Source organism: Triticum urartu, chromosome 5 (assembly GCF_003073215.2).
Source record: "Triticum urartu cultivar G1812 chromosome 5, Tu2.1, whole genome shotgun sequence".
NCBI lineage: Eukaryota > Viridiplantae > Streptophyta > Magnoliopsida > Poales > Poaceae > Triticum > Triticum urartu.
Genome location: NC_053026.1, coordinates 166,863,690 through 166,890,692, shown reverse-complemented (window position 1 = coordinate 166,890,692; position 27,003 = coordinate 166,863,690). Strand labels below are relative to the sequence as shown.

Genomic DNA, 27,003 nt, shown 5'->3' with positions numbered 1-27,003 from the left:
TATAGTTCTCTATATGCTTTCGTTCTTCCAGCTCCCAAAAGGGGTCTTGCAAAGACTGGACTATTTTAGGTCCAGGTTCTTTTGGCAAGGAGATGGTGAAAAAAATATAGGTTGGCCAAATGGAGTGTGATTTGTAGGCCGAAAGACCAGGGTGGCCTCGGTATTCATGAGCTACAGGTCAAGAATGAGGCTCTACTTAGTAAATAGTTGTTCAAACTTCTTAGTGAGGATGTTGTTTGGCAAACCAAGCTGCGCAATAAGTATATAGGCCAAAAGGCAGTGTCTCGGATATATTGGAAACCTGGAGACTCACACTTTTGGACCGGCCTAATGGCGACAAAGAAACATCTCTTTCACTTTGGATCTCTCCGATAAAGGACGGGTCGGAGATTCATTTTTGGGAAGACATCTGGCTAGGCAATGCTAGTCTTCGAGAACAATACCCAGCATTATACAACATTGCGCACGATAAGAATAATACTTTTGCGCAAGTGCTCGGCTCATCCCCGCCAAATATTTCGTTCAGGCGGGATTTGATTGGCACCCAACTTATGTCATGGAATAAATTCTTGTCCCGTATGGATTCGATTAACCCGACACAAGGTCGTGATGTGTTTCGCTAGAACCTTACTACATCGGGGTCTTTCACAGTAAACTCTATGTGTCATGCACTCACGCATTCTGAGGTACCGATGAGTAATAACAAGAAAAATTGGAAAGAGAAGGTACCACTTAAAGTCAAAATATTCATGTGGTATCTCCGTAGGGGAGTTGTGCTAACAAAAGACAACCTCGCACGATGCAACTGATCGAGAAGTAAGAAGTGTTGTTTTTGTACTCATGACGAGACAATTAAACACCTCTTTTTCATTGTAAGTTTGCGCATTCTACGTGGTCAGCCATCCAAATAGCCTCAAATTTATATCCGCCCACAAATGTTGCCAATATTTTCGGTCATTGACTGGACGGTATTTCAAATAGGTACATAACACTAATAATGGTGGGAGTGTATGCCTTTCTATGGTCGCTTTGGCTATGTAGAAACGATGTTGTTTTTAATGACAAAAATGCTTCTTCTTTGCTGGTTATTTTTTGTTGTACGCACTCGCTTTGTACGTGGTGTACGCTACAACGAACGGAGTACCAACCGCTATTTAAGGCGGTGTGTACGCTGTTGGAGCAGGTGGCTACGGAGGTTTTTACCCAACATGGGTGGCAGCATAATCTTCGGATCGGTCCACCATCTCTTTCGACATAGGCATAGTGTCGGTCTATGGACTCTACTGTTGCCGAATTGTCGGTCTTTTATCTTTCAGTTTATCAGACTACTGGTATTTGGATGTGTGCATCTTAATTATGCAGAGGCTGGGTGATACTCTTAATGCTTTGTATCACTTTGATGCTACATTTTAAGATAATAAAAACGTCCTTTGTCAAAAAATTGCTTCACAAGATATTTGTACGAAATGTTCGAGCACGTTCATGAGGGGTCTTGATTTCTTGCAGGCCGAAGCAATGTGGTTTTTTCGCAAAGAAAGGAAAAGAAGAAGCAATGTGGTTTATATCATGCTCCGTGCCTCTCTGTTGCCATTGCCACTTTATGCTAAAAACATGTCACTCCTATTTTAGAGAGAAGAGTGTCATTAACCACCTCACTAAAACAAATTTGGCAATGCCACATTTCTTTTACGCCATACAGCTCAAGCATGCTCTAGAAATAATCGCTTGCCGGCCGAAGCAATATTGGAAATCGATCTTGCTCTCTACATCAGCCGGCCTCTCTTGATGAATGCTTTGTCTGGCTCAGGAATTGGTCGCTTCTAAGACCGGATAGATAGTGATCTTATCTGCTAACCGACCAAAAGAAAACGAGCTAGCCAAAAAGGGCGAAAAAGTTAGTAGCTAGGAAGGTTAGTTCTGTCGGAGTAATAATTATCAAGGATGTATACGACATAGACCCACCATTCATTTATCGATTTGGACTGAAGAACACCGTATGTTTCATCTCTGTTTCGGGGAATAATACCCATACGCATATGTATGATTGGAGTATGTGTGTGTGTAGCGTGCCGGGCGAGAGGTATCAAAGTTGTCAAGAATTCATGAATTAATTGACTTTGCCTAATCGCATGATTAACGTTAACCTAGTACTGCACTCCTTACGCATGATGAACGACACTTGCAAGCCAAGGTTTAGTCTAATCTGCGAGTGGACATCTCGATCTAGTCTCTAGATCATGCCATCATGGCTAGGTAGCTAGCATCGACTCGAAGTACGTACGATCGTTTGTACGAACGTATACGTCCGTGTGATCGACACGATCGATTGAGCTCACGACAAGGAAATTAATAGCGCGTCATGAATCCCATTCCCATGTGTATGATTCAAATTAGGCCGCTGACGGATGATCTCGCACAACGCTTGGTGTGCACAAGCAAGCAAGCAAGCAAGCGTGCGACGATCGAGCGGTGGACAGCACGCGCCGCGCTTGGATCGGTTCTCCTTGCTTCCACACCACCCCCAGACCCGCGGAGAACCGATCCCGTCCCTCCATCCCGTCCCATCCGTCGACCCCAACCGTGCAAACGCTCGCCACATCTGCACGCGCGCGCGCACCGTCTTCCTGATCCTCCCTTGCCTTCCGGACAAACACAACTCCCGCGCCCACGCAACCCAAGGAGTGACACCCCGTATCCCTCGTCCATGGCGGCCGGATGATGCATTCCACGCATATATATACGCACGCTATCAGGTATCTGTCACGTACCAGGTCAAGAACTCAAGAACAACGCCTCACATCCAGCATAGCATTGCATTGCATTGATCCAGTGTGTTGTAGTAGCTGCCTGCTCGATCTTGGACACCGGTCGATGGACGGCGGCGGTGTCAGCTCCGACATTAGCCGGTCTGTGCGGGTGCTCATCGAGGGCCAGCCGAGCGCGGCGGGGGGGTTCTCCGCCACGCCGTTCGAGCCGCAGCTGTCGGATGACTCGCCCCCGCGCTCCAGCCTCGAGGGCGGCGGGTCGGCCAGCCTCGACGCGGCGGCCGCCTCGTGCAGCGAGCGAGTCGACGGCGGTGGGGCGGCGGCGGAGGGGCCCGAGCGGAGGCTCACGCTGCTGGCGCTGCGGCTGGCGATCCTGGAGAAGGCGGCCAGCGGGCTGGGCGCGCTGGGGTTCATCTGGGCCACCGTCGTCCTCCTCGGCGGCTTCGCCATCACCCTCGGCAAGGACGACTTCTGGTCCGTCACCATCATCCTCCTCATCGAGGGCGCACGCATCTTCAGCCGCAGCCACGAGCTCGAGTGGCAGCACCAGGCCACCTGGTCGCTCTCCGCTGCCGGCCGCTCCAGCTTCCGCCTCGTCGCCCGCTCCTTCCGCTTCGTCTTCGGCCTCGACGGCCGCGGCGGCAGCCCCAAGAATATGGATGCCTCGTCGTCTAAATGGAGCTGGAGATTGAAGAGTTGGGGCTTCCTGTCGAGGCACGTCGGGAGGGCCTTCTACTGGCTGCAGCTAGCGTCCGCCACGGCCTGCGTCACGCTGTCGGCGGTGCGGCTCGTCAGGCAGGACTTCGGCGAAGCGGAGGACGCGCGGACTAACCGGCGATCGGCGCTGGACATCTTCTACGGGCTCGCGCTGGCGGAGGCGCTTCTCTTCCTCGCGGAGAAGGCGGTGTGGGAGTGGGAGGTGAGCCACGGCCGTCTGCTCGAGCGCGTCGCGAGCGAGTGCCACCTCGCTGGCGCACCGGGGCTCCTCGCCATCCGCCGCTTCTTCTACGACGCATACTCTCGGTGCGTCGACGGGAGCATATTCGACGGCCTCCGCATGGACCTCGTCTCCTTCGCCGAGGAGCTCCTCGTGGAGGGCTCGCACGACGAGCAGCGGATCGGCGTCGGCATCCTCGTCAACGTCGCCGGGAGCCCGCGGCTCGGTGACGCGGCGCTGCATCGGGTCGGCACGTCAGCGGCAGTCATGGAGCGGTTGGTGGAGATGCTCGGCTGGAAGGGCGCGGCGGAGGCCGGGGCGAGAGCGTCCGCGGCACTCGTCGTGTCCAAGCTCGCCAGCAAGAAGCGGAACGCGCTCAGGGTCGCCGGCGTTCCAGGCGCCATCGAGTCCGTGTCGTCGCTGCTCTATGCCGCGGACGAGGAGTGCAACCTACTCGGCCTCCTCATCATCAAGAGGCTCGCACAAGACCACGACAACTGCAGCAAAATCGGCAACGCCCGGGGCCTCCTCGACAAGATCATCGACTTCTCCAGCATCGGCGCAGCCGGCGCACCATCCACGGTTATCACCCAATCGCGCGCTAAAGCAGTGAAGCGGTCGCTGCAGGTGATCAGGATGCTCGCCGACACGACCGGGAGCACAGGGAGACAGCTGCGGCGAGAGGTGGCGGAGATCGTGTTCACGGTCAGCAACATCCGCGCCGTGCTGCAGCACGCCACCAGCCACCTGGAGCTGCAGCGCCTCAGCGCCGAGGTGCTCACCCGGCTAGCCATGGACAAGGACGCGCGTGAGAAGATCGGCGGCACCGGCAGTGTCATCTCGCTCCTCCTCGCCATGTTCTTCCGGCAAGGCATCACTGACGAGGGTGACGCCGTGCGCGTCGAGGCCGGCGAGGCGCTCGCCATGCTGGCGCTCGACAGCCCGCACAACTGCGAGAGGATACTCAACGCCGCCCCCGCCGTTGTCGACCGCCTCGTGGAGGCGCTGAGTGACAACGCCGTCGGGGTCGGCGCGGCAAGGATCCTCACCAACCTGTGCGCGTACACCGGCGGCGAGCGGTTCCCGGAGGTTCGCGCCGTCACGTCCGGCGCCGCCACGGTGCTGCGCAACATCATGGCCAAGAAGTCGAAGCTGCTGGAGGTGTCGCTGGGCCTCGCGGCGCAGGCAATGAGGCTCATGGGGCCTCATGAGCTGGCCCGCCACCTCGCCCGCGCCGGCGTCAGCGAGGTGGACCTGGTGAACAGGCTGGTGCACGTGCTGACGAGGTACAGCAGCCCTTCGATCAAGGTGCCGCGGATCAGACGGTTCACGGTGGAGTTCCTGATCGGGATGCTGAGGATGGACTCGTCGTTCGCGGAGCTGATGGCGGCGGCGGGGATGGGGCGGGAGCTGCGGCGCGTGGCGGAGACGACGTCGGAGCTGGAGTGCTTCCACGTGTTCTCCGGCAGCGCCGGGGTGAGCCGGCACGCGGTGAGCCTCTGCGCGCTCGTCAGCGAGGCACGGGAGCTCATGGACATGGACTTCCGCAGCCAGTAGCCGAACTCCACGTGTGTTATCCGTTGCGTATGTATCAACGTGAGCTGAAGACCAAGATTGTCGTGTGTGCATATTTCGTTTGCCAAAATTCACACCGATTGATGATTATAAATTTGGAACTGGCTATGTCTGAGTAAGAAAGAAGAAAAAAAAAACTGAAAAATAAGAATGTGCACAAATCCCAATGTAAGATCTCACGAATATAGTATCGACTGAGATATAACTAAATACAAGTCGACTGAGTTTTAGGAAGACTGCTATAAATTTGAAACCGGCTACGTCTCAGGCGACTTTTTTTAGGTCGGCCACTTTTTCTTTACTCCACCGTGTAGCCTCATATTCTGTCTTGTAGATTAGAGAAAAATGTCCTAATAGATTTATGTGGAAAGTTAAGACCCCAGAGTTAAACAGTGCCCCCAAGCAATGCCTATTTCTGCCCTTCACCCAAACAAGTTGTGGTGCAATGACAAGCTGCAACGGCAGGGCTGGAGCAATGGCTATTTCTACCCTCTCTGCCTCGGGAGCTTAGAGTGCTCGGGGCACCTGTCCTGGCACTGCCCGATCGCCAAGCAGGTGTGGGAAGCTGTCGCCACCTGGGTTGGCTGCCGAGCTGTGAACCCGGCCACTTGGGGGCACCTCGACAAGGCAACTGACATCGTTGAAGTGATCGTTGTTGCAACACCTGGAGATGAACGGAAGGGAATCAAGTCTATCATTATGCTTGTGCTTTGGCAACTATGTCTTGAGCGCAACAATTGCATTTTTCGGGCTAAGCATGCGCTGGTCAGAGACGTGGTGGCCTCAAGCCACCGAGCCATTGAGCTATGGCGCCAGGCAGGAGCACGCTGCCTATAGCTGCATTTTGCTGAACCACCAACAGGGATCGGCTAATGTAATTTTTAGTTTTTCTGGACTACACGATCTTAGGATCTACCCCATGTATTTGCTCTTTCCGTTGCTTTCTGCTTAATATATGAACGCCAGCAGCGCTGGATCTTTCAAAAAATACAATGCCCCCAAGCTAGATACATGTGGAGTGTGGTGAGTTATAGTGTAGGGACACCTTGTGATTTCTCCGACCTAGACAATTGCTTTAATGTTTGGCTTCGAGAGATTCGCTTAGAAAAAAAAGAATGGTTTTTTATTTATCATTTGTGTCATTAGTTGTGTCCCACTACTCAGTTTTGCCATTAGGAATTTCAACTGCTAAAAGATGCCATCGCCTCGTTAGACACATGCTAAAAAATGCCGCTGGGCACCATTACTGTCAGCTCAAATCTCGTTTGCCATGTTATAATGACATAAATACTTATGGACCAACATGTTAGCTCTCCCTCTATCTCAGTACAATAAAGCGTGGGTCCCACTTAATCCTAACAGCATTCTTATTTTCTCGTAAATTATTCGCTTGCTTACTCCTGACAAGTGAGGACACACTTGTCATTGTGAGATAAAGAGAACTGACATGTGGGTCTAGGGGTATTTTTGTCATATAAAATGGTTAACGGGTTTGTCGTGACAATAACAATGTCTAATGGTATTTTTGAGGAAACATCTGACGAAACGATGGCATTTTTTAGATATCTAGTGGCATTTTTGAGCAAGCATCTCACAAAACGTTAGTATTTTTGAGCAGTTGTAACTTCTAATGGAAAAATTGGGTAGTGGGACACAATTAGTGGCATAAATGATAAAAACAGAAGAATCAATGGTAGGAGTATTATTTTATCATATTTAACTCATATTATGTTGATCAAATTATCAATCTAGAGATAAACGTGAGCCTTAGAGCAGTCATGCATGATATGCGACACCACCTCATTTAGTAATTTTAAATTAACTCATTTAAATTAAAATAAGTGTACCTTTCAAAAATTTCAATTACAATGTATTCATATTCTAGCAATCATTCAGCACTAGCACATGTTCCATATGTAATTGCTAATATAGAAATTTGTCACTGTACTATGATGAAAAGTGGGTATATACTGCATGAAAGAAAACCTTATTATATGACAAAAATGACGCTAGCTAACAACCTAAAAAGGAAAGCATGCAAAAAAATAATCCTGCTGGCTATGGGCTTCGAACCCACACGCACAATATGCAATTGTTAATATAGAAATGTTTCTACACACCGTGATTAAAAGTTGGGTATATATTGCAAAAAAAATCTCATTAGGTGACAAAAAAAGACAACCAAGAAAAACAAAAAACACACATAAAAACAAGGGGAAAAAACAGACAACGGGTAACGGGCTTCAAGCCCAATAAGAAAATTGACTCACCCCAAACAAGGGCAAGTCGAAAATTCAGCTCAAGCCATGAAAACAACACAAGGGAAAAATAAAGTGAATCTTAACAAAATAATCAATTGTATTGTTTTATCATTTTTAACTGATATCATGTTGATCAAATTATCGATCTAGAGATAAGCAGGGGCCTTACAGCAATCATACATGATATGCCACACCACCTCATTTAGTAATTTTATATCAATCCTTTTAAATTAAAATAGGGGTACCTTTCAAAACTTTCAATTACAACTTATTTATATTCTAGTAATCATTCAACACTAGCACATGTTCCATACTAATTGCTAATATAGATACGTTTCATTGCACTGTGATGAAAAATTGGGTATATACGGCATGGAAAAAACTTATTATATGACACAAATGGCGCTAGCTAACCAATCAAAAAGAAAAGCATGCAAAAAAAAAATCCTGCTGGCTGTGGGGTTCGAATCCAGCAGGCCAGAAAACCTTATTATATATAACAAAAATACCGCTAGCTACCACTCAGAAGCAAAAGGTGCAAAATAATCCTGCTGGCTGTGGGGTTCGAACCCACGCGCACTTATGTGCAGAAGATCTTAAGTCTTCCCCCTTAACCACTCGGGCAAACCAGCTCAATTGATTATTTTTTAAACTGCAAATCTATATGTACTAAAAGTATCACACGTTCTTTCGAACTACATAATATAGACCACAGCCTTTTCTTCTAGATATAATTTAGTTCGTCGTGTGTCACGATAGATCATACCCTTTTCTTCTAGTTCTAGTTCATCGTGTGTCACAACAGATCATCTAGGTCATCGTGTGTGCCTCAAGGCTCAAGCGAGCAAGTCACATGTTATGTGTACTTCCCTCGTACTACTCCCTACATTCTAAAAAAAACCGAATAAAGTCTTTGACCATAAATTAGATGGATAGTATATATAATTGTAACAATTATACCACTAAAACTGCTTTTCAATATGAAATCAACTATATAACTTTTATCACATATAATCATATAAAGTTGGTCTAAATATGTGGTACGAGTTAAATTTTAGGGTGTGTGCGCGTCTTATTCGTTGGAATGGAGGGAGTAGTTAGTGAGGGGCTAGAAAGATGCTACAGATTGTTAGGGCAACTCCAATGCGAATGGACAAACGACCTCATCGTCTTCAGTAATGCAAAGTTAGATCCTGATCTCCGCCTCCAATTGTCGTCCGTCTCCACCTCCCTTCCTCCTCCCCTCCCCTCCAGATCCGATCTCCTCCGCCTCTCGTCCGCCTCCCCTCCCCTCCCCTCTGCCTCCCCTCCCGCCGCCGCCGGATCTCGGCTGGACAAAGCCCGTGCGGGGGGATGATGGCGGCGGCGGGGCGTCCCCCCGTCGCGGCTTGGAGGCGTGGCTGTGACGGTGGATCTTGAGCGGGCTCCTCGGGACAACGTGTGTGTGGCCATGGCGTCGGTCACGCAACGATGTGACCTCCTCTAGCTTTGGCTGTTTTCACCGTTGGTCCAAAGGGATCTGGTCGGTGGGTGTTGCCTCGCGGTGGCTTCCCGGCGGCTGATGAACTGGAGGAGGGGATCGTGGCCTAGTTGCTGAAGTGGGTGAGGACGCCATCGCCGTCGGCGGCACCCATGGGTGTCGTTTTCCTCGTTGGAGGCGATGGTGGGGCATCCCTTGCTCCATTGTTTCAGGGGGAAACCTCAGACCTGGACGAGGCTACCATTGACGGTGTCGCCTGTGAGCGTCGTAGCCCTCGTTGGAGGCATTGAGGGGCCTCCTGGATCGGATGATGGCACCGTATTCATCGTCACCCCCGTGGGGGCATCATCTTTGGAGACATTCATCGGCTGGACGGACATGTGGACGGCTTGGTGGTTGGGCGTCGATAGGTGGTGGAGCGGTGCTTCATCCTACACATCGATGGCGGTGGATCTCGGCGGCGTGGCGCGGTGGAGACTCAGCGTCCGATGGGGTGGCGATGGACTCGCGCAGGAGGACGACGCTGTCTGGCGTCGTGGTGGTGTCAATGGCAAAGAGGCCTGACAAGGTCGATGCGTCAGTATCTGATCTGAGGATGGATCGATGGATGAAGGAGGTGACGACCCTTGCAGCGTGCACATGTGGTGCCCACTAAAAATGCGTCGGACCAGTTTGTAACCCAGTCCAAGTATTGTGGCTTGGATGGGTCATCCAACATTAGATGTTAGGTGTTGGCGCGATGTTTGTTTGGTATTAGGCTCAGACATTCGGCACCCCTTCATCACGGGGATAGGAGTAGCGACAGGTGTTGCCAAGATGGTGGCTTCAGACTTACTAATGTATTACCTTATAAGGACTTTGTGAATAATTAATAAAATGGCTGCATGCATCGCCCAGATGCAGAGGCCGGGGGTACATTGTTCTTTTCAAAAAAACTGCAACACGGATTAAAAAATGGATGGCATCAAATGTTTGTGGATACATCGGATCGTGTTCGCGGATAGTAGTTGAATTGTCGGCCATCCAATCACAGGTATCAATTGGCCAACCCATTTCAGATGATTCAAACACAAGTATGGACAAAATGTCAGCTAAACGAGACAAACTTGAAGCAAGTTTCATATATTACAACCAAACGAATGAAATTTAACAAAGTTGAAACTAAATTTAACCTAAATTAAACAAAATTAGACGAGATACCAGATAGTGACCTTGACCTTGTAGGCATGGTCTCCTTGGCCACAGGGACCTTCTCGTCGTCCAAGCCGCCGTCCGCACGCCCATCTTTGTCGTCGTCGTTGTCATCGCACCAATTCGAACGCTCGCCAGACGTTCTTCCGGTAGCGGTTGGGATGAAGGCGGGAGATTTGGATGATGGCGGCGTGCCCTGACTTCACCAATGTCACTTTGAGGAGCTGGTTGTTGCACCAGCGCCGATGGCAGGTGACCGACTTGATGGTCGTCTTAGACCGATCGAGGGCCCAAGCCTCCTTGAGTGTCGATTCCCTGAGCACCTAGGCTGAGACGAGCTGGCTCTTCGTGAACGCAACCCTATGCATAGTCTCTGCCTCAGCTTTGCTTTCTATGTCGAGATGGATTTAAGATAGTTTTAGAGTCGAATGAAGTAATTGTGTCGAGATATGATAGTTTATAGGTAAAAGCTATGAGTGCAGAGGCTTGTTCCTCTATTCGCTTCCGGATTTCTGCAATAAGTCAGTAAAACAAATTTATGCTAGTATTAATAGTGATGCAAGTGTTTGGCACTCTCGATTATGTCATGTTAAATTTAGTTTAATGTCTTGGCTATCCAATATGAGTTTAATTCTGAATTTCACGGTTGCCAAAGATTCTAAGTGGCATAGTTGTGTGCAATCGAAGCAACCTCGAAAGCCTCACATGGCTGTCGATGAGAGAAACTTGGCACCTCTATAACTCATACATTCTGATCTATGTGAGATGAATGGTGTGTTAACAGAAGATGAAAAGAGATATTTCATGACGTCGATTGATGATGCGACTAGATTTTGCTATGTTTATTTGTTGCAAACTAAAGATGAAGCTTTAGACAACTTCAAAATCTATGAAGTTGAAGTTGGAAATCAACTAGAGAGAAAGATTAAGCGTCTTAGGTCAGATCATGGTGGAGAGTATTTTCCCATATTATTTGATGAATTTTATGAGGAACACAGTATTATTCCAGAGAGGACACCTCCCTATTCATCCAATCGAACGGGGTCACCGAGAGGAAAAACAACACACTGATTGACTTGGTGAATGCCATGTTAGACACTGCTAGTTTATCGAAGGCATGGTGGGGAGGCTATATTGACTTCATGTCATGTCATGAATAGAGTTCTTAACAAGAATAAAGAGAAAACCCCTTATGAGGAGTGGGTTGAGAGAAAACCATCACTTTCTTATTTGCGCACTTGGGGATGCTTGGCGAAGGTCAATATTCATATCCCTAAGGAATGCAAACTTGGATCAAAGATAGTGGATTGTGTCTTTCTAGGCTATGCTCAGCGGAGCATTGCATATAGATTTTTAGTAGTTAAATCTGAGCTACCTGATATGCATGTTGATACTATAATGGAATTTTGTGATGCAATTTTTTTAGAATATATTTCCTATGAAAGATATGCATAGCATTGCTAGATTTTCTTCTAAGATAAATCATGAATCTAGTATATCTGATGAGTATTTGGAACAATCACCTGAGGAAGTCCTTGAGAATGATAACAATGAAGCTCCTGCGAGGAGCAAGAGACAAAGGATTGCAAAATCTTTTGGTAACCATTTCATTGTATACCTTGTGGATGACACTCCCAAGTATATTGTAGAAGCATATGCATCTCCAAATGTAGATGACTGGAAAGAAGCCGCTCATAATGAGATAGACTCACTTCTTTCTAATGGAACTTGGGAGCTAACATAACGACCATATGATTGTAAACCCGTGGGCCATAAGTGGGTGTTCAAAATGAAGCTAAAGGCCCAATGGTACTATTGAGAAGTACAAGGCGTGCCTTGTGGCCAAGGGCAATGATACGTTTCCAACGTCTCTATAATTTTTTTGTTCCATGCTATTATAGTATCAATCTTGGATGTTTTATATGCAACTATATGTCATTATATATCATTTTTTGGGACTAACCTATTAACTTAGTGCCAAGTGTCACTTGTTGTTTTTTGCCTATTTTTGGTTTTCCAGAATATCAATATCAAATGAAGTCCAATTGCCATGAAACTTTTTGGAGATTTTTTCCTAGACATAAGAGACCCTGGAAGCATCGGGAGAGGCCAGAAAATGAAGGAGCAACCCACTGAAGGAAATATGCCCTAGAGGCAATAATAAAGTTATTATTTATTTCCTTATATCATGATAAATGTTTATTATTCATGCTAGAATTGTATTAAACGGAAACATAATACATGTGTGAATACATAGACAAACAAAGTGTCACTAGTATGCCTCTATTTGACTAGCTCGTTGATCAAAGATGGTTATGTTTCCTAACCATAGACATGAGTTGTCATTTGATTAACGGGATCACATCATTAGGAGAATGATGTGATTGACTTGACCCATTCCGTTAGCATAGCACTTGATCGTTTAGTTTGTTGCTATTGCTTCCTTCATGACTTATACATGTTCCTATGACTATGAGATTATGCAACTCCCGTTTACCGGAAGAACACTTTGTGTGCCACCAAACATCACAACGTAACTGGGTGATTATAAAGGTGCTCTACAGGTGTCTCCAAAGGTACTTGTTGGGTTGGAGTATTTCGAGATTAGGATTTGTCACTCCGATTGTCGGAGAGGTATCTCTGGGCCCACTCGGTAATGCACATCACTATAAGCCTTGCAAGCATTGCAACTAATGAGTGAGTTGCGGGATGATGTATTACGGAACGAGTAAAGAGACTTGCCGGTAACGAGATTGAACTAGGTATTGAGATACCGACGATCGAATCTCGGGCAAGTAACATACCGATGACAAAGGGAACAACGTATGTTGTTATGCGGTCTGACCGATAAAGATCTTCGTAGAATATGTAGGAGCCAATATGGGCATCCAGGTCCCGCTATTGGTTATTGACAAGAGATGTGTCTCGGTCATGTCTACATAGTTCTCGAACCCGTAGGGTCCGCACGCTTAACGTTCGTTGGCGATATAGTACTATGAGTTATGTATGTTGGTGACCGAATGTTGTTCGGAGTTTTGGATGAGATCACAGATATGACGAGGAACTCCGGAATGGTCCAGAAGTAAAGATTGATATGTGGATAGTAGTGTTTGATCTCTGGAAGGGTTCCGGAATTCACCGGAAGGGGTTCCGGATGTTTCCCGAAATGTTTGGGCACGAGAACACTTTATCTGGGCCAAAGGGGAAAGCCCACGAGGCTTTTGGAAAGTGCAAAAGGAAGTTTTGCGGAGACCAGAGGCTAGACGCCAGGAACCCTGGCGTCTAGGGGGTAGACGCCGGGAACCCTGGCGTCTAGCCCTGGAGTCCGAGAAGGACTCTTGCCTTTCGAATGAAACCGACTTTGAGGAGGCTTTTACTCCAAGTTTCGACCCTAGGGCTCAACATATAAATAGAGGGGTAAGGCTAGCACCAAAGACACATCAAGAAACACCAAGCCGTGTGCCGGCAACCCCGTCTCCTCTAGTTTATCCTCCGTCATAGTTTTCGTAGTGCTTAGGCGAAGCCCTGCGAAGATTGTTCTTCAGCAACACCGTCACCACGCCGTCGTGCTGCCGGAACTCATCTACTACTTCGCTCCTCTTGCTGGATCGAGAAGGCGAGGACGTCACCGAGCCGAATGTGTGCAAAACTCGGAGGTGTCGTGCTTTCGGTGCTTGGATCGGTCGGATCATGAAGACATACGACTACATCAACCACGTTGATATAACACTTCCGCTTACGGTCTACGGGGGTACGTAGACAACACTCTCCCCTCTCGTTGCTATGCATCACCATGATCTTGCGTGTGCGTAGGAAAATTTTGAAATTACTACGTTCCCCAACAGTGGTATCAGAGCCTAGGTTTTACGCGTTGATGTTGTGCACGAGTAGAACACAAGTGAGTTGTGGGCGATATAAGTCATACTGCTTACCAGCATGTCATACTTTGGTTCGGCGGTATTGTTGGATGAAGCGGACCGGACCGACATTACGCGTACGCTTACGCGAGACTGGTTCTACCGATGTGCTTTGCACACAGGTGGCTGGCGGGTGTCAGTTTCTCCAACTTTAGTTGAACCAAGTGTGGCTACGCCCGGTCCTTGCGAAGGTTAAAACAACACCAACTTGACAAACTATCATTGTGGTTTTGATGCGTAGGTAAGAACGGTTCTTGCTTAAGCCCGTAGCAGCCACGTAAAACTTGCAACAACAAAGTAGAGGACGTCTAACTTGTTTTTGCAGGGCATGTTGTGATGTGATATGGTCAAGACATGATGCTAAATTTTATTGTATGAGATGATCATGTTTTGTAACCGAGTTATCGGCAACTGGCAGGAGCCATATGGTTGTCGCTTTATTGTATGCAATGCAATCGCCCTGTAATGCTTTACTTATCACTAAGCGGTAGCGATAGTTGTGGAAGCATAAGATTGACATGACGACAACGATGCTACGATGGAGATCAAGGTGTCGCACCGGTGACGATGGTGATCATGAAGGTGCTTCGGAGATGGAGATCACAAGCACACGATGATGATGATGGCCATATCATATCACTTATATTGATTGCATGTGATGTTTATCTTTTATGCATCTTATCTTGCTTTGATTGACGGTAGCATTATAAGATGATCTCTCACTAAATTTCAAGATAAAAGTGTTCTCCCTGAGTATGCACCGTTGCCAAAGTTCGTCGTGCCCAGACACCACGTGATGATCGGGTGTGATAAGCTCTACGTCCATCTACAACGGGTGCAAGCCAGTTTTTGCACACGCAGAATACTCAGGTTAAACTTGACGAGCCTAGCATATGCAGATATGGCCTCGGAACACTGAGACCGAAAGGTCGAGCGTGAATCGTATAGTAGATATGATCAACATATTGATGTTCACCATTGAAAGCTACTCCATTTCACGTGATGATCGGTTATGGTTTAGTTGATTTGGATCACGTGATCACTTAGAAGATTAGAGGGATGTCTTTCTAAGTGGGAGTTCTTAAGTAATATGATTAATTGAACTTTAATTTATCATGAACTTAGTCCTGATAGTATTTGCATATCTATGTTGTAGATCAATAGCTCGCGTTATTGCTTCCCTATGTTTCGATATGTTCCTAGAGAAAACTAAGTTGAAAGATATTAGTAGCAATGATGCGGATTGGATCTGTGATCTGAGGTTTATCCTCATTGCTGCATAGAAGAATTATGTCCTTGATGCACCGCTAGGTGACAAACCTATTGCAGGAGCAGATGCAGATGTTATGAACGTTTGGCTAGCTCAATATGATGACTACTTGATAGTTTAGTGCACCATGCTTAAACGGCTTAGAATCGGGACTTCAAAGACGTTTTGAACGTCATGGACCATATGAGATGTTCCAGGAGTTGAAGTTAATATTTCAAGCAAATACCCGAGTTGAGAGATATGAAGTCTCCAACAAGTTCTATAGCTAAAAGATGGAGGAGAATAGCTCAAGCAGTGAGCATGTGCTCACATTGTCTGGGTACTACAATCGCTTGAATCAAGTGGGAGTTAATCTTCCAGATAAAAATAGTGATTGACAGAATTCTCTAGTCACCATGACCAAGTTAGTAGAACTTAGTGATGAACTATAATATGCAGGGATGACGAAAACAATTCCCAAGCTCTTCGCGATGCAAAAATTGGTGAAGGTAGAAATCAAGAAAAACATCAAGTGTTGATGATTGACAAGACCACTAGTTTCAAGAGAAAGGGCAAAGGGAAGAAGGGGAACTTCAAGAAGAACGGCAAACAAGTTGCTGCTCAAGTGAAGAAACCCAAGTCTGAACCTAAGCCTAAGACTAAGTGCTTCTACTGCAAAGGGATTGGTCACTAGAAGCGGAACTACCCCAAGTATTTGGTGGATAAGAAGGATGGCAAAGTGAACAAAGCTATATTTGATATACATGTTATTGATATGTACTTTACTAGTGTTTATAGCAACCCCTCGGTATTTGATACTGGTTCAGTTGCTAAGAGTAGTAACTCGAAACGGGAGTTGCAAAATGAACAGAGACTAGTTAAGGGTGAAGTGACGATGTGTGTTGGAAGTGGTTCCAAGATTGATATGATCATCATCGCACACTCCCTATACTTTCGGGATTAGTGTTGAACCTAAATAAGTGTTATTTGGTGTTTGCGTTGAGCATGAATATGATTTGATCATGTTTATTGCAATACGGCTATTCATTTAAGTAAGAGAATAAATTGTTGTTCTGTTTACATGAATAAAACCTTATATGGTTACACACCCAATGAAAATGGTTCGTTGGATCTCGATCGTAGTGATACACATATTCATAATATTGAAACCAAAAGATGCAAAGTTAATAATGATAGTGCAACTTATTTGTGGCACTGCCGTTTAGGTCATATTGGTGTAAAGCGCATGAAGAAACTCCATGCTAATGGACTTCTTGAATCACGCGAACCATGCCTCATGGGCAAGATGACTAAGACTCCATTCTCCGTAACAATGGAGCGAGCAACTAACTTATTGGAAATAATACATACTGATGTATGCGGTCCGATGAGTGTTAAGGCTCACGACAAGTATCGTTATTTTCTGACCTTCACAGATGATTTGAGCAGATATGAGTATATCTACTTGATGAAACACAAGTCTGAAATATTTGAAAAGTTCAAATAATTTCAGAGTGAAGTGGAGAATCATCATAACAAAAATAAAAGTTTCTACGATATGATCGCAGAAGTAAAATATTTGAGTTACGAGTTTGGCCTTCAGTTAAAACAATGTGAAATAGTTTCACTACTCACGCCACCTGGAACACCACAGCGTAATGGTGTGTCCGAACATAATAACCGTACTTTATTTGATTTAGTGCAATCTATGATGTCTCTTACCGATTTACCACTATCATTTTGGGGTTATGCATTAGAGACAGCTGCATTCACATTAAAAAGGGCACCATCTAAATCCATTGAGACGACACCGTATGAACTATGGTTTAGCAAGAAATCTAATCTGTCGTTTCTTAAAATTTGGGACTGCGATGCTTATGTGAAAAAGTTTCAACATGATAAGCTCGAACCCAAATCGGAGAAGTGCGTCTTCATAGGATACCCAAAAGAAAATATTGGGTACACCTTCTATCACAGATCCGAAGGCAAGATATTCATTGCTGAGAATGGGTCCTTTCTAGAGAAGGAGTTTCTCTTGAAAGAAGTGAGTGGGAGGAAAGTAGAACTTGATGAGGTAACTGTGCCTGCTCCCTTATTGGAAAGTAGTTCATCACAGAAATCTGTTCCTGTGACTACTACACCAATTAATGAGGAAGCTAATGATGATGATCATGTAACTTCAGATCAAGTTACTGCCGAACCTCGTAGGTAAACCATAGTGAGATCCGCACCAGAGTGGTACGGTAATCCTGTTTTGGAGGTCATGTTACTTGACCATGACGAACCTACGAACTATGAGGAAGCGATGATGAGCCCAGATTCCGCGAAATGGCTTGAGGCTATGAAATCTGAGATGAGATCCATGTATGAGAACAAAGTATGGACTTTGATTGACTTGCCCAATGATCGGCGAGCCGTTGAGATTAAATGGATCTTCAAGAGGAAGACGGATGCTGATAGTAGTGTTGCTATCTACAAAGCTAGAATTGTCGCAAAAAGGTTTTCGACAAGTTCAAGGTGTTGACTACGATGAGAGTTTCTCACTCGTATATATGCTTAAGTCTGTCCGAATCATGTTAGCAATTGCCGCATTTTATGAAATCTGGCAAATGGATAAACAAAACTGCATTCCTTAATGGATTTATTAAAGAAGAATTGTATATGATGCAACCAGAAGGTTTTGTCAATCCTAAAGGTACCAACAAAATATGCAAGCTCCAGCGATCCATCTATGGACTGGTGCAAGCATCTCGGAGTTGGAATATACGCTTTGATAAGTTGATCAAAGCATATAGTTTTATACAGACTTGCGGTGAAGCCTGTATTTACAAGTGAGTGGGAGCACTACAGCATTTCTGATAAGTATATGTGAAAGACATATTGTTGATCGGAGATAATGTAGAATTATTCTGCAAAGCATAAAGGAATGTTTGAAAGGAGTTTTTCAAAGAAAAACCTCGGTGAAGCTGCTTACATATTGAGCATCAAGATCTATAGAGATAGATCAAGACGCTTGATAAGTTTTTCAATGAGTACATACCTTGACGAGATTTTGAAGTAGTTTAAAATGGAACAGTCAAAGAAGGAGTTCTTGCCTGTGTTACAAAGGTGTGAAGTTGAGTAAGACTCAAAACCCGACCATAGCAGAAGATAGAGAGAGAATGAAAGTCATTCCCTATGCCTCAGCCATAGGTTCTATAAAGTATGCCATGCTGTGTACTAGACCTATTGTATACCCTGCCCTGAGTTTGGCAAGGGAGTACAATAGTGATCTAGGAGTAGATCACTGGACATTGGTCAAAATTATCCTTAGTGGAATAAGGATATGTTTCTCGATTATGGAGGTGACAAAAGGTTCGTCGTAAAGGGTTACGTCGATGCAAGTTTTAACACTGATCCAGATGACTCTAAGTCTCAATCTGGATACATATTAAAAGTGGGAGCAATTAGCTAGAGTAGCTCCATGCAGAGCATTGTCGACATAGAAATTTGCAAAATACTTACGGATCTGAATGTGGCAGACCCGTTGACTAAACTTCTCTCACAAGCAAAACATGATCACACCTCAGTACTCTTTGGGTGTTAATCACATAAGCGATGTGAACTAGATTATTGACTCTAGTAAACCCTTTGGGTGTTGGTCACATGTCGATGTGAACTATGGGTGTTAATCACATGGTGATGTGAACTATTGATGTTAAATCACATGGCGATGTGAACTAGATTATTGACTCTAGTGCAAGTGGGAGACTGAAGGAAATATGCCCTAGAGGCAATAATAAAGTTATTATTTATTTCCTTATATCATGATAAATGTTTATTATTCATGCTAGAATTGTATTAACCGGAAACATAATACATGTGTGAATACATAGACAAATAGAGTGTCACTAGTATGCCTCTATTTGACTAGCTCGTTGATCAAAGATGGTTATGTTTCCTAACCATAGACATGAGTTGTCATTTGATTAACGAGATCACATCATTAGGAGAATGATGTGATTGACTTGACCCATTCTGTTAGCATAGCACTTGATCGTTTAGTTTGTTGCTATTGCTTTCTTCATGACTTATACATGTTCCTATGACTATGAGATTATGCAACTCCCGTTTACCGGAGGAACACTTTGTGTGCCACCAAACGTCACAACGTAATTGGGTGATTATAAAGGTGCTCTACAGGTGTCTCCAAAGGTACTTGTTGGTTTGGCGTATTTCGAGATTAGGATTTGTCACTCCGATTGTCGGAGAGGTATCTCTGGGCCCACTCGGTAATGCACATCACTATAAGCCTTGCAAGCATTGCAACTAATGAGTGAGTTGCGGGATGATGTATTACGGAACGAGTAAAGAGACTTGTCGGTAACGAGATTGAACTAGGTATTGAGATACCGACGATCGAATCTCGGGCAAGTAACATACCGATGACAAAGGGAACAACGTATGTTGTTATGCGGTCTGATCGATAAAGATCTTCGTAGAATATGTAGGAGCCAATATGGGCATCCAGGTCCCGCTATTGGTTATTGACAAGAGATGTGTCTCGGTCATGTCTACATAGTTCTCGAACCCGTAGGGTCCGCACGCTTAACGTTCGTTGGCGATATAGTACTATGAGTTATGTATGTTGGTGACCGAATGTTGTTCGGAGTTTTGGATGAGATCACAGATATGACGAGGAACTCCGGAATGGTCCGGAATTAAAGATTGATATGTGGATAGTAGTGTTTTATCTCCGAAAGGGTTCCGGAATTCACCGGAAGGGGTTCCGGATGTTTCCTGAAATGTTTGGGCACGAGAACACTTTATCTGGGCCAAAGGGGAAAGCCCACGAGGCTTTTGGAAAGTGCAAAAGGAAGTTTTGCGGAGACCAGAGGCTAGACGCCAGGAACCTTGGCGTCTAGGGGGTAGACGCCGGGAACCCTGGCGTCTATCCCTGGAGTCTGAGAAGGACTCTTGCCTTTCGGGTGAAACCGACTTTGAGGAGGCTTTTACTCCAAGTTTCGACCCCAGGGCTCAACATATAAATAGAGGGGTAGGGCTAGCACCAAAGACACATCAAGAAACACCAAGCCGTGTGCCGGCAACCCCATCTCCTCTAGTTTATCCTCCGTCATAGTTTTCGTAGTGCTTAGGCGAAGCCCTACGAAGATTGTTCTTCACCAACACCGTCACCACGCCGTCGTGCTGCCGGAACTCATCTACTACTTCGCCCCTCTTGCTGGATCGAGAAGGCGAGGACGTCACCGAGCCGAACGTGTGCAGAACTCGGAGGTGCCGTGCTTTCGGTGCTTGGATCGGTCGGATCGTGAAGACGTACGACAACATCAACCGCGTTGATATAACGCTTCCGCTTACGGTCTACGAGGGTACGTAGACAACACTCTCCCCTCTCGTTGTTATGCATCACCATGATCTTGCGTGTGCATAGGAAATTTTTGAAATTACTACGTTCCCCAACACCCACAAGGCACCAGGTGCGCCCTGGTGGCTTATGGGGCCCATGTGCATCCGTTTGACCTAATTCCGCCTCTATAAATTCTCTAAAATCGGGAAACCAACAGAGGGCCACCCAAAATACTTTTTCCGCTGCCGCAAGCTTTTGTTCTCGTGAGATCCCATCTAGAGTCATTTTCCGGTACTGTGCCGGAGGGGGAATCGACCACGGAGGGGCTCTACGTCTATCTTGCTGCCCTTCCGATGATGTGTGAGTAGTTTACCATAGACCTACGGGTCCATAGCTAGTAGCTAGATGGCTTCTTCTCTCTCTTTGATCTTCAATACAATGTTCTCCTCGATGTTCTTAGAGTTCTATTCGATGTAATCACTTTTTGCGATGTGTTTGTTGGGACCCAATGAATTTTGCCTTTATGATCAGTTTATCCATGAATATTTTTTGAGTCTTCTATGAACTCTTTTATGCATGATTATTAAAGCTTTGTATTTCTCTCCGGTCTATTGATTTGGCTTGGCCAACTAGATTGATTTTTCTTGCAATGGGAGAGGTGCTTTGTAATGGGTTCGATCTTGCAGTGATCTATATCCCAGCGATAGAAAGGGACAAGACACATATTTGTATTGTTGCCATTAAGGATAAAAAGATGGGGTTTATTCATGCGTGAGTTTACTTTGTCTACATCATGTCATCTTGCTTAAGGCATTACTCCGTTCTTTATGGACTTAATACTCTAGATGCATGCTGGATAGCGGCAATGTGTGGATTAGTAGTAGTAGATGCAGGCAGGAATCGATCTACTTGTCTCGGACGTGATGCCTATATACATGATCATTGCCTTGGATATCGTCATGATTATTCGCTTTTCTATCAATTGCCTCATAGTAATTTATTTACCCACCGTATGCTATCTTCAAGAAAGAAGCCTCTAGTGAAAACTATGGCCATCTAGGATAAGGAAGAGCTTCACAACAAGTCAAGTGGTGCTTACAAAGCCTCATGTGATGATCCTACATCATCAAGTGAGAAACAAGCCTTCAATGAAGAATTGAGCCTAACGGTGAAGAACTTCAACAAGTTCTAGAGTAGAAGCAAGGAAAGAAGTTCCAAGTCAAGGTCCTACAATGACAAAAGATCTACGAGTCGTGAACGTAATTGCTACAATTGTGGAAGACCCAGACACTACTCCAATGAGTGTACGACTCCCTAAAAAAGAAGAGAAGATTCACCCAAAAGGAGAAGTAGAAGAGAAGAATCACCACCAAGAGAGAGAAGGAGTAGAGATGACCGTTATGAACGAAGAACATCACAGAGAAGCAAGGATTCGGAAAGGAAGGACAAATCATCAAGGAGCTACACAAAATGAAGACATCAAGCTCATGTTGGTGAATGGGTATCCGACTCCGACTCCGACAATCACTCAGAGAGAAGTTATCACTCCGACTCCGAATATACTCAAGATGAAGGTGTTGTCGATCTAGCACTTGTGTCAACCAACTCCTACGACATATTTGACTCACCAAATGAAGGAATTGGAAGATTCTTCATGGCTAAAGGTCCAAAGGTATCACACCCCGAGTATGTTGATTTCAATAGTGATGAATATGATTTGTTAGGTGATGATGATCTACTTGTTGACAACTCTAGCGATGAAAACTATGATGAGCTTGCTATTAATCATGATAATCAAGATAAAATGAATGATGATGATAAGAAGGAGATTGAGAGTCTAACTAAAGAGCTAAACACTCTTAAGTTAGCTCATGAAACTACCTTGGAAAATCATCAAGAGCTTTTAAAGACTCATGAGAAGTTACGCTTTGAAAAGCTCAACCTTGAGAAAGAGCATGGATTCTTAAAAGCAATTAATGATGATCTCCGCAAGAAAAGTTCTTCTTACATTGCCAAGCATTTACTCTTGTCTACTTACATGCCACAAGTTAAATCTAGCAACAAGAGTAAGAAAGATTCTTCTTCTAGTAGTAACAACAATCATGTTAAATCCAATATTGTTGCTTCTAGTAGTTCTCTTGATTCCACTAATCATTCTCTTAGCCAAGTTACACTTGTGCAAGAAAATAGCTTATTGAAGGGAACTATAGAGAAAGGTGTCTACAAGAGTCTTGCCGGAAGTAAGCAATTTGAGGAAATTGTACGCAAGCAAGGAAGGCACCGGAAGAATCAATGTACTAGTTTTGAACGAAAGTTCAATGCCAATGGAGTTGAGTGGGAAGAAGATCAATACGCCAAGACAAAGTTTGTTCCTCAACAAGAGAAGTATGATCCTACTTCCTTCCAAGGGACACAAGCTCAAGATGATCTTCCACCACAAGACCACAAGCAAAACGGCAAGGACAAGCTTCAAGAGGAGATTGATGCATTTTAAGAAGCTCCCAAGGCCTTGGTCAAGTGGGTTCCCAAGACTACATCAAGTTATACTTCATCAAGTATGACTACAACTCCAAGGATTCCCATCAAGATGATGTGGATCCCAAAGAAGAAGAACTAGAGAGTTCTTGAGGGTGACTCCGCCAACATACTTCACTCCTATCACTTTGGCGAGAACAAGTGTAAACAACTTCCACATCTTGCACTAGTTCAAGGAGTCACAAACCCTCTTGTTGGTAAGACAAGGGACAAGGTAACCTAATGCTTTCATGGACATCATCTTGTGTGTACATCACTCTATGTCTATGGATATCCTTGTTTATTCCTTGTGGGACTTACCCGTGTAGGTATTGAAAGTGCAACTCACTCCAATGGATTGCTCCAAATGATCAACATTGCGCATCCACATCTTCAACATCTACATGAAGTCATCATCGACAAGACCCAAGGTTAGTTCATCCCTTTTAGGGGCGATATCACATCTAGAGGGAGCTTTACTCTAACCATTGAGCTAAAGCAACTCTAAAGGTGTGAACACAACAATGCTTTATGTAAAAGTGGTAACCCCACTTGTGCTTAAACGATGAATATGACCTACGATCAAATGTTCTCATTTGACTCCTAAGTCAATATACTCATATATAGATGCCCTAGTCATCGCTAATTGCTTGATAGATGCTACTCCCTCCTTCCATCTATATAGGGCCTAATGCAGTTTTCGAGGCTAACTTTAACCAAATGTTGGAGAAATAATATATGACATGCAACTTAAACAAATCATACCGTCAAATTCGTATGTGAAAGGAGCTTCCAATGATATAATTTTTAGATTATACATATCATGTACGACTATTAATCTATCAATAGTCAAAGGAGGTCTTGAAAAACGTATTAGGCCCTATATAGATGGAAGGAGGGAGTAGAGTGTTTGTGCATGCTCTGCCACATATTTCATTTGCCATTTTATTGTGTGAGCATGTTGATGCATATTTTACTCATTCGAGGACATCCACTTGTTGTTTTGATTGTTTGGCGTTTTCTCTTTTGCCAAGTGGATGGACAAGAATGCCTAAGAACCTCCTCTAGCTATCTATGCTTTTCTCGTCTCAAACTCTATTCTTGCTACATCACAAAGTTTGACCAAGTCAGATTCGAACCACTCTGTGTGAGGAGCACTCGGAGTCCTCGATTCGTCATAGAATTAAACTTCCAAAACCTCTCTGTGCATTCCGGTCTGACCGATCCATCCTTTCCGGTCACACCGAGTTCACTGAGTTGATATAGGTTTTCAATCTCGATGCAACCGATTTGAACTTTTTGGTCACACCGAGTTGGAGTAACCGCTTGCGATTCTGCATCTCGGTGCCACCGATTTAGTCCACTTGGTCACACCGACAGGGTCGGGATATATATACCGACGAGTTGAATTTTGGAAGATTCTCCAAAACTCTTCATCCCGTGCATGTCCCGCTCTACCATCTCGGGTCTCCGGATCGTCTCCTTGTTGCCAGCGACCTCCTGCCACTGATCTCCGTCGCCGTCAACGGGATTCTGCCCCGCCGTTGTCACCGTAGCGAACTCCCACCAAACTAGGGTATGAGTTCGATCTTGTGTGCTAAATTCCTTACTCCGATTCCTAGAACATTGCTTTGCCATGATCATTACCATGTATGAAATCAATCTATCTAGATAAAACTCCCTTTAGGTTAGGTTTGATTCGAAAATTTAGGGTTAAGTCTCCGCCAAACTCATCTCGGACTGACCGAGTTGTAGAAATCAGTCTCACCGGTTTGGCTTAGGCATTGCACATGCACTTTTCGGTCTGACCGAAAATCGTAAATCGGTGTGACCGAGTTCGATTCTCTGTGAAACCCTAGCAATCTCGGAGCCACCGAACTGTGACTCGGTCTAAGCGAGTTCACTAGTTTAGACTCGAACAGTTGCTTCGGTATCACCGAGTTTAACAAATCGGTAGCTCCGATATGCTTTATGTGGAGAACTAAAACTAAGTTCTCGACTCATTTGTTTTGCAAAACTCTACACTTTGTGATGCTCATCCATTCTACCTCATTTACATATATTCACAAGGTTTGCTGTTAGTTTGCCTGCCAAGATGTCTGACCAGAGTGATAGCCAAAACATATCTAAAGAGCCAGTGGAAATGAGTGAGGGAACTAGTCCCTCAAGCAGCTCAGATGATGGCAGCAGGAGCACTCCTAGTAACCTGCCAAAGGCAGCCACCAGGACAAGGAAGAAGAAAACCTCAGGTTCTGAAGATGAGGACTATGTGGCTGTTGAGGAGGAAGTTAGCTCCAAAAAGAAGGTGCCGAAGAAAGAGTATTGTCGTGGATTTGTCACGGCAGATGTCCTAGTGTGAGGACTTAGTCGTGATGCCAACGCATCTATGTGGTATCTTGAGAGGGGTTGAACAGAATCGAGAGACGTAACACAAGACAAGGGTTTAGATAGCTTCAGGCCCCGGGAAACATCATCCAGTAACAACCCTACATGCTGTTTGTGGCTAGGTCTCATTATGATCATGAGAGAGTCGCCATAAACTGGCTCTCCTACTTGTGTCTAGCCTTAACGATTATTTTCTGTCCCTCTCGGAGTGCCCCGCCCCTCCTTATATAAGTTAAAGGGGCGGGTTATATGTAGAGTCCAACTCGGATTAAGACTTAAACTATTCTTACTTGTCATCACGGGCTTCTCTCCATGGGCTTCTTAACGCCTTAGGCTTATTAACCCCAGGCAACTCTGTTACAATCTGGCTTAACATCTTGCTTAACATCTACTGGCTTACCATCTGCCAGCTTAACATCTGCCCGCTTAATATGAGACTTGACATCTGTTGGCTTACCATCTGACTTAACATCTGCCAGCTTAACATTTGCCTGCTTAATATCTGACTTAACATCTGCCGGATTACCATCTGACTTAACATCTGCCGGCTTACCATCTGACTTAACATCTGTCAGCTTAACATCTGTCGGCTTAATATTTGACTTAACATCTGCCGGCTTACCATCTGACTTAACATCTGCCAGCTTAACATCTGCCGACTTAATATCTGACTTAACATCTGCCAGCTTAACATCTGCCGGCTTAATATTTGACTTAACATCTGCCGGCTTACCAATGAAACACCAAGTCCCAGTCAGGTCATATCTCCGACCGGGTCATATCTTCGTCCGAGTCATACCGCGGGGTATATCCCCGACACTAGCACCCAGTTTAATTTGGATTTATCCATGTTAAACTGACCCTGTAAAACAAACACAAGAACAACTTTGATAGATAATGCTCCGGGTTAAGAACTCCTGTAAGCCGGCACTTGAACATCCTTAAGTCCTTGTCATTTCCTTCTTCTTCAGCCGGCTTAAAGATGAAAAAACTTGCCGGTTTATCATTACCAAAATTGCCGGCTTGTAAATATTGATGACACCGGGTCATAATTGTAGTTAACATCAAGCTTGAAAATGTACCTCTTATATGCATATCACTTGTAGCCCCCAAGTCTTAAGAAGGTAGCGTAGCAACAGCTTAAGACTTGCTTCAATATAAGTGTCACAACCTTGAAGAAATCCGATTTGTTCATCTCAGTCACTAGTCAAACTGAATATTCCACATATGTAGCCCCCAAGTGCCGGGTTGTCATGCTTGCAGCAACCTGGGACTTGTAATTGCCTTATGCTCATGAAAACTTCAACCAGTGTAGCCCCCAAGGGTCGGGTCATTATGCAATAATGAGAAGGGACTTTGTAGATATGATCATGTAGATTTGA

General features: G+C 45.1%; 1 protein-coding gene and 1 non-coding gene across 2 annotated transcripts; one reads left to right on the top strand and one right to left on the bottom strand.

The window, feature by feature from the left end:
- The first annotated feature begins 2,744 nt into the window (after positions 1-2,744).
- On the top strand, positions 2,745-5,385 carry LOC125508278. Its single transcript, XM_048672937.1, has one exon. The coding sequence runs from the start codon at positions 2,872-2,874 to the stop codon at positions 5,257-5,259; it is 2,388 nt and encodes a 795-aa protein (XP_048528894.1). The 5' UTR covers positions 2,745-2,871; the 3' UTR covers positions 5,260-5,385.
- A 2,702-nt stretch (positions 5,386-8,087) lies between these two features.
- On the bottom strand, positions 8,088-8,170 carry TRNAL-UAA. Its single transcript has one exon. It is a non-coding gene; the product is annotated as a tRNA-Leu (tRNA).
- Positions 8,171-27,003: the final 18,833 nt, after the last annotated feature.

Coding starts and splice junctions, on each gene's coding strand:
- LOC125508278 (XM_048672937.1), top strand. CDS start 2,872: ATGGACGGCGGCGGTGTCAGCTCCGACATTAGCCGGTCTGTGCGGGTG.